General features: G+C 39.7%; 1 protein-coding gene across 1 annotated transcript; it reads left to right on the top strand.

The window, feature by feature from the left end:
• Positions 1-6,241: 6,241 nt before the first annotated feature.
• On the top strand, positions 6,242-7,749 carry LOC126621490 (uncharacterized). The gene is made up of 2 exons (XM_050289992.1): positions 6,242-6,855; positions 6,920-7,749. Exons 1-2 carry the CDS (start codon positions 6,270-6,272, stop codon positions 7,183-7,185), a joined length of 852 nt encoding a protein of 283 aa, XP_050145949.1. The 5' UTR covers positions 6,242-6,269; the 3' UTR covers positions 7,186-7,749.
• The last annotated feature ends 771 nt before the right edge of the window (positions 7,750-8,520 follow it).

Raw genomic sequence — 8,520 nt, 5'->3', positions numbered from 1 at the left:
ACACTTTGCATCATCACTTCATTTTCACCCTTGGACCATTGCACACCACATACACTCTTTGCCTTGCATTCTCCCTAGCCTAACCTGATTCTCTAAGGTTTTTGGGGCCTATATATACATGTTTACACCCCTTGGCAAAGGGTTCACACTCTCATATTCACCATTCATCACAGAAATTCGTCCATACTCACCCTAGGTAGCAAAACACCCCAAAAACACCATTCTAGTGCCTAGAAAACATAACAGCCACTCCACCTTCTTCCACCCTCTTTGCCTAGTTCTCCACCACCCTCCAACCCTCAAACACTCATCCACACTTACCCTAAACCTTTCCATACCATTCCCCATCCATTCTACATCATAAAACTACCCAAAAACCCGTCCACAAAGCAATCTGCCGCAAGCAAGCAAAGGAGAATTCTTGGATGCACTTGCTCCCCAAGTTGGAGCATTTTAGGTGTTTTCTTTCCTTTGATTTTAATGTCTAATTTTATGTATCTTTGCTTTGTGAGTATGAGGAACTAAACCCCTCTTAGTTAGGGGGTGATTCGAAACCATGTTCATACTTGCAATATGATTTGATTACATCCAGTTGTGATTCATAAGTTGTGAATTCAATTTACTTATCCGATCGTATAAAAAATGATTTGTGTATGTTGGTTGAGAGTGCACGCTTAATTTTCATGCATGAATTTAACGCTAGAATATAAGGGAGTTTCACCTAATCGTTATGAACTTATATTCACAAGTAGTGAAGGTTGCTAGTCACAATCACGTTAAGTAAATTCTTGGCATAAGTTTCATGCAAATCATAGTAACGAGTGCCTCGTCAATGCTTATGTTTTTCATAGAACTTAATGATTCTTGCTTGTATCTCTATTATGCAATTCATGTAGGGAACTTGTAGGGAATGTTTTGGGTTGTCATATGCAATCATCCAACCCAATAACCTGTGGAAAAACTGAGGGTTAATTAGTGCAATTCACGGTTAATTTGGGGCGTTGAGTATTCATAGCTTATCGAAAAGCAACTGGAAATCGTTTTGTATGCAAGTGTGACATGTGTAGAGAAGAACCTCCTAGCTAGCCTTCCATCCATAAGTTTCATTCAAATTCATTTTACAATCTGTTTTGATTCACTTAAATTTGTCTAAGAATTTGTTTACTTTGTTCTTGTCTTAATTTAATTATTTTCGTCCAAAATCAACCCCATCTTATTTCTTTGAGTCATATTAATTAGAACTTGTCTTAGATTATGTTTTTAAGTGTTTTAGTTCATTAGAAAACCAAAATTCGTCCAAGTTTGTGTTAGAGTCCCAAAACTGCCCAGATTGTGTGTTTAAGGTAGTTTTGAGTGTTTAGGGGCTGTTTTGAGTCTTTTGGTTTGTTTTAGTGTTTTAAAGTATAGTTTTGCATTCTTTGAGTCTAGTTAGTGTTTTAAACTTTGTTTTTACGTTTTCAAGTCAGTTTCCAAGTGATTTAGCAATCCCTCCTAATCCCCGGCCTAGAACGATCCCTACTTACATACTTTACTACAATTGATAAAAAGAGGGTTTAATTTTGTGTGTTTATATATTTCGCATCAAATTTTTGGTGCCGTTGCCGGGGATTAGCAACTTTGCTAATCTCTTGGATTGTTTTCTTTCGAATTATTGTATTTTGTTTAAGTTTCTGTTTAAGTTGCTGATTTGTTTTGTTTTCTTTGTTTTTAGGTACTAGTTTATGACCCGTAGCTCACAACCTGTTCGTGAGCATATCTCCGACTTTGACGGTGATTTTGAGAGGACTTTGAGAAGGAAAAAGAAATTGTAAGAGTCTAATCCTCCTAGTCCCGAGCCTGAATTAGAAGAGCAAGAAGTTGAGGTTGAAGAGAAGGCCACGGCACAAGTGGGTGGAGAAGAGCAAGATATAGCCATGGACAACCGTACGCTCAAGGAGCTTGCCGCCTCGGGTTTGGATAATGCCGCACCATTGTGTATCCAATATCCCATGGCTGCTCAAGGTAAAATTGAAGAGTTCGAGTTAAAGTCAAGTTTGCTCCACCACATTCCAAAGTTCCATGGGCTGTCCATGGAGGATCCGAACAAACATTTGAAAGAATTTGAAGTGGTGTGCTCAAGTATGACTCCGATTACCGTTGACGGAAGTATTTTAAAGATGAAGGCTTTTCCATTCTCTTTAATGGACAAAGCCAAGGATTGGTTATACGAGTTGGCTCCCGGTACAGTTACATCTTGGGAGAGTATGAAGAGGGCGTTTCTGGAGAAGTTTTTCCCAACTTCTCGCATCATTCTTCTTCGTATAAAAATAAGTGGAATTCAACAAGATGAAGGTGAGTCTTTTCCTACATATTATGAACGATTTAAATCACTTGTTGCTTCTTGTCCACAACATCAGATGAAGGAGGAATTGCTTTTGCAATACTTCTACGAAGGGCTCATACCACTAGAACGTCAAATGCTCGATGCCTCGGCGGGTGGAGCATTGGTAGACAAAACGCCCATGGCTGTAAAAATCTTGATTGCTAATCGAGCGTTGAACGCTCAACAATACGAAGGTGTAGGCCAAAGAGGACCCCCACGGCAACAAGTGCATGAGGTAAGTTCCACTTCCAATATTCAATCTCAGTTAGCTAATCTTACTTCTCTTGTTTCACAGATGGCCGAGGGAATGAAGATTCAAGGACCCATGGTGTGTGGCGTATGTTCTATCCAAGGACATGCATCCGAAAAGTGTCCTCAACTCATTGAGAATGGTGGATGGGAGAGCGCTAATGCCATTGGGTTTCAAAGCCAAAATCAGCCAAGACATGATCCATATTCCAACACGTATAATTCGGGGTGGAGAGACCATTCAAACTTCAAATGGAGAGAGCCACAACAAGCCCAACCACAAGGAGGCTTTAGGCAACAACCCCCGGGCTTCTACAACAAACCATACGCACCCCCTCAAGTCCAACCACAATCTGCCCCAAATACTTCAGGTAATGCTTTGGATAATGATACACTTGTTAAGTTACTAACCACTTTGACTAATGGGCAGGAAAATCAAAATAAAAGAGTGGACCAACTAGAGAAACAAATGGGGCAGATTGCCGAGGTTGTTGGGCAGATTAGAGACCAAGGAAGGCTTCCTAGTTCTACCATTCCAAACCCGAAGGGAGGCTTTGAAAGTGCAAAGGCCATACTCTTGAGAAGTGGAAAAGAGATCGGGGCAGGTTCTTCATCAAAAACAGGTCACAAAGAGGATGAAAAACTTCAATTTGAAGAGGAGGAAGCAAGCCCACTCACGGCAAAGGTGGGAGCACCTTTGCCGCAAGTTTCTAATGTCCCAAATCTGTCCAAATCGGCCAATAAAGGTAAGAATGTGTCAAATTCGGTTCCTACTAATGTTTTTCCTTCGAATGCTCCTTTTCCTAGTAGGTTTATGCAAACAAAGAAGGAGGAAGCTGAAAAGGACATCCTTGAGACATTTAGGAAAGTTCAAGTAAACATACCTTTGTTGGATGCAATCAAGCAAGTCCCAAGGTACGCCAAGTTTTTGAAGGAGTTGTGCACCACTAAGAAGAGGATGGCGACTAAGGAAGTGGTAAAGGTAGGTGAGAATGTCTCCGCCATCTTGCAACGCAAACTACCCCCCAAATGCAAAGATCCGGGTAGCTTTACAATTCCGTGCGTCATTGGTAACACTCGTTTCAAATCTGCCATGCTAGATTTAGGAGCCTCTATAAATGTTATGCCATACTCCATTTATGTATCTATGAACTTAGGTGAGTTGAAACATGATGGTGTAATCATACAATTGGCCGATAGATCTAACGCTTATCCAAAATGAGTGTTGGAAGACGTTTTGGTGCAGGTTGATCATTTAGTCTTTCCAGCAGATTTTTATGTGCTTGATCGGATCATATTTATATATATTTTTACTTCGAATTCATTCGTCTTTTCTTAGTTAGTTCCTTATATTTTTGAGCTATTTACGTTATTTTTGTATTTATAGGATTTGTTATGCAAAGAAAATAAAAATAGAACAAGTGAAATTTTATGTAATAAATTCGTCAAAAGCAAATTTAAATTACAATATTGCTAACCCATTGTGACGCTAAATGATAAACCAATATTTAAACTATATATTTCATCCTTTTTCTTTTCTTGTCTAATTTAGTTGGAAGCTTTAAGTATTTATGATACTTTTGATATTTTGTGTTTGTAAGAGTAACATGATCGAAAGAACTTATTTTTCTGCTATGTGGGGCTGCTAGAAAATAAATGAAAATAAAAGGAAAGACAGCGAGAATCCAAGGGAAAGAAGTGTGGAAGCTGTGTTGCAGCTGGAGGTGAAGAAAAGAATAAAGAAAGAGAGCAGTGGGGGTCAGCCGAGAAGATAAGCAGAAGAGGCTGGCAGCGAGAGAAGAATGGAATAAAAAGATAGGTGGAAGGCTGAACGAGGAGGTGCGGATGGAACAAGAAATATATAAAAGAAATGGGCAGGAAAGGGGGGGGATTGGTGGACGGAAGAGGCGCTGCCTTTGGGCAGCTCGCAGAGAATTAAACTCGGAAAGGGCTGCCTTTGGGCAGCTCGCAGAGAGAGCAGGAGGCGCAGAAAAGACGCGGGAGTGAGAGGCGAGGAAATAAGGCTGAAGAGGAACAGCTGCCATTTGGCAGCTGTGAGCACGGACAGAGAACACGAGGGCTGCCATTGGGCAGCGGTAGTGAGAGAAGTGAGGCAGTGCAGTCCAGGTGATAAACAGAAAGCAAGTCAGCGAGGGAGAGGGCAAGCATGGGCACGAACGCAGCAGATCCTCTTTCGGTTTAATCTTTCCAAACTTCTATTTTATTTCTGTTTCAATAATGTGTAATTAAACTTATTTTGGCTAGAGGTTAATTCAAAGCCATGCATATATTTGTAATATGAATTGATTACCTTCAGTTGTGATTTCTGAGTTGTGATTTAATTTGCTTAACTGCTTGATTGATAACTAATTTGTGTATGTCGATTAAGAGTGCACGCTTAATTTTCATGCATGAATTTGATGCTAGAATATAAGTGAATTTCACCTAATCGTTATGAACTTATATTCACAAGTAGTAAAGGTTGCTAGTCACAATCACGTTAAGTAAATTCTTGGCATAAGTTTCATGCAAATCATAGTAACGAGTGCCTCGTCAATGCTTATGTTTTTCATAGAACTTAATGATTCTTGCTTGTATCTCTATTATGCAATTCATGTAGGGAACTTGTAGGGAATGTTTTGGGTTGTCGTATGCAATCATCCAACCCAATAACTTGTGGAAAAACTGAGGGTTAATTAGTGCAATTCACGGTTAATTTGGGGCGTTGAGATTTACAATTTATTGAAAGAACAACTGAAAATCAATTTAGGTTGCATATGTGTCATGTGTGGAGAAAAACCCTCTAGCTAGTCCGTCATTTATCATTTTACCTTAATTTTATGTTTTTGTCAATTCTGTAATTTAATTAAGTTTAATTTACTTTTCATCAAAACCAAACACCCATCCATTATTAAATTATATTATTTAGTTAGTTTTCTTTATTGTTAGTCTTTTAATTTAATTTCCGTCCATTTCAGTTCCTAGTGTTTAAATTGAGTGTTTCCATTATTTTGAGTCATTTTAAGAGTGTTTCGAGTTATTAGAATTTTTAGCCTAGTTTTGTGTCCTTGAGTCTTGTTTAATATTTTTAAATTAATTTAGAATAGATTAGCAATCCCTCCTAATCCCCGGCCTAGAACGATACCCTACTTACATCTATACTACAATTGTCAAAAAGAGGGTTTAATTTGTGTGTCAAGTAATTCTCGCATCAAATTTTGGCGCCGTTGCCGGGGATTAGCAACTTTGCTAATCCCTTTATTTTTGTTTTTGTTTATGTTTATATTGGTGTTTGTGTATTTTACTTTTGATATTTGATTTATTTTTCTTTCTTTGATTTTAGGTACAAATGGAGCGAGACATGGCACTTGCGACCATTCAAGCTCAATTGGCACAGCTCACTGCTCAATTAACTCATAATGCCGAACGGACCACAATGCCAAGTGTCCCTACATTTGATGTGCCCTATGGGCAAGGTTATCAAAGTCCTCAATTTTATGCAAATGAAGATGTTTGGGGATATCAAGGCCATAACCAATCAAGGGGCAACATATTTTCCAACGCTTACAATTCAGATTGGAGAGGTAATTCAGATTATATGTGGGATGAACCTCAACAAGGTGGATATTGGCAGCAAGACGAGTTCTATTCAAGACCTATGCAGCCACCACAACATTCCCCACAACAATTCCAATCAAATCAAAATATGCCCATGAATTATAATGAAATTCTGGAAGGACTAATTTCTGTGGCGCAGGGTTTACGAAAAGAAGAACAATTGCCGCCATCGGAAGAGTTCTATCAGTGGCCATATGAACCGTCACAGCCACCACAACAATCAACCCAATTCAATTCAGGTACATCCTTGGATAATGATACACTTAATAAGTTACTCACCTCTTTGAATCAGGGAGTAGAAAATCAAAACCAGGAGATGCAAGACCGAGTCAAAAGAGTGGACGAATTGGAGATGCAAGTTGGGCAAATTGTGGAATTCATGGCACAGATTCGAGATCAAAGTGAACTTTCCAACTCAAACATTGCAAATTCAAAAGCAGAAAGTGAAATCGATGAAGCCATCACTTTGGAAGGTGACATGAAGGATGAAGCTGTCCCAGAACCATCCAAACACAGCCCGAACATGGATGAATTGCTGCTGCAAGCAGAAGAGGAGGAGGACGACCTGGGCAGTTTAGAAGAATTCTTGCTGCAAGCTCCTCAAATCCCTATGTCATCCAACTCAGGTGAGGAAGTTCTAAATTCACTTCATTCTAACATTATTCCTCCGAATGTCCTTTGTCCTTGCAGGTTTTTTATTCCAAATATCAAAGAGAGTGAAAAAGACATTGTGGAAGCTCTTCCAAAGGTGCAAAGTGATATCCCAATTCTTGGTGCACCAAAACAAGTTCCCGATGGTATTGAAACGTTCGAAGAACCTTGCACACCAAGAAAAGGGATTCAAGAGAATGAAGTGGTTGAAGCAGATCAAGAATTCATCCAAGGGGCTGTGCATGAGACAATCAAGCCCAAAGCAGTTGAGTTTGATGACACGGGACAAACCACAACCATCATAGTAAACCTGGCCAAGTTCAAAGTCCCGGAAATGTTCACAGATGTGGTGTTTGTCATTGAGTTTGTGTCGGAAAAAGAAAATAAGCCATCTTCTCCAATTTTAATTTTAATTTATACTAACATGTTTCTTATTTTGATGATTCAGGCACCCACTCTTGAATTTAAACCATTGCCGAATCATTTCAAGTATCACCTCCCATTAAAAGATAAATTCCATGCTTTGGAGCCGAGGGGAGGTTAAAGGAAAGATTCGTCCGGCTAAAGACGTTAAATCAAGCGCTTCTTGGGAGGCAACCCAAGCATTCAACGAAGGGAGACTTTGGAATCGCTAACCAAATCAGATTTGAATTCTTACACCCTTATCTTTACTGCTTTCATTTTGTTTTGTTTAGTTAGTTGTGTTATTTGGTTGATTTCTGTGAGTTTGTGTTATTTAGTTTAAGTGTTGGGGAAGGTTAACCAAAGTCTTTTTGACATTGATTTACATATTTTACATTGATTTAAAAAAAAACAAAAAAAAACAAAAAACAAAAAAAAAAAAAAAAAAAAAAAAAAATAGAAATAAACATTTTTTTACAATGATGTGTAAACTAATAGCATTCATTGGTCAGGTGGTGCTTCAGTAGTTGGCGGAGCTTCAGCAGTCGGCGGGGCCACGGAAGGAGGAGGTATCGGAGGTTGATCAGTTGGAGCTTCATTACGCGGTGCTGCCCCAGAAGACGAAGGAAGATGCGGTTGGAACAAACCCACAAACCTCCGATGATCAAGTAAAATTTGACCATCAGTGTCTTGCAGCTGGTCAATTTTCCTCTTCATGTTTGTGGCATAATTGTGTGCAAGCTTGTGCAATTGTTTATTTTCATGCTTGAGTCCTCTAATCTCCTCTTTGAGACTCTGTATTTCAGCCACCAACGATTCAACGTGACGGGTTCGAGCAAATAGGCGTTGGGCCATGTTGGATACAGAACCCGCACACTGCACGCTAAGAGCCAGAGACTCCTTAACCGCCAATTCATCAGACCGTCTAGCAAGCAGTCTGTTATCTCTGGGGGTGACAAGGTTCCGGGCCACCACCGCAGCGGTCATGTCATTTTTCATCACCGAATCCCCCACGGTAAGAGGACCAGTAGGAGATATGAAGGATGGGCGCCATATGTTGTCTGGTGAAGGCGGAGCTGCCTCTTCACCAATGTTCAAGTCAAAACGACGATCAGAAGGGCCAGACATTTTTCAGAGGTGGTGAAGAAAGAAGAGAGTCGGAATGATCAAGATTAAACAAGTGCAAGAAGGGAGTGTTTACAAGAGGGAGCTCAAGTGTGTTGTGGAACAAAATTAAC

Source organism: Malus sylvestris, chromosome 5 (genome assembly GCF_916048215.2).
Source record: "Malus sylvestris chromosome 5, drMalSylv7.2, whole genome shotgun sequence".
Taxonomy (NCBI): Eukaryota; Viridiplantae; Streptophyta; class Magnoliopsida; order Rosales; family Rosaceae; genus Malus; species Malus sylvestris.
Note: the sequence above shows the minus strand (reverse complement) of the source record. Positions and strands in the feature narration are given on the sequence as shown.

Coding starts and splice junctions, on each gene's coding strand:
- LOC126621490 (XM_050289992.1), top strand. CDS start 6,270: ATGCAGCCACCACAACATTCCCCACAACAATTCCAATCAAATCAAAAT. Junction 6,856..6,919: donor CCCTATGTCATCCAACTCAG/GTGAGGAAGTTC, acceptor TTGTCCTTGCAG/GTTTTTTATTCCAAATATCA.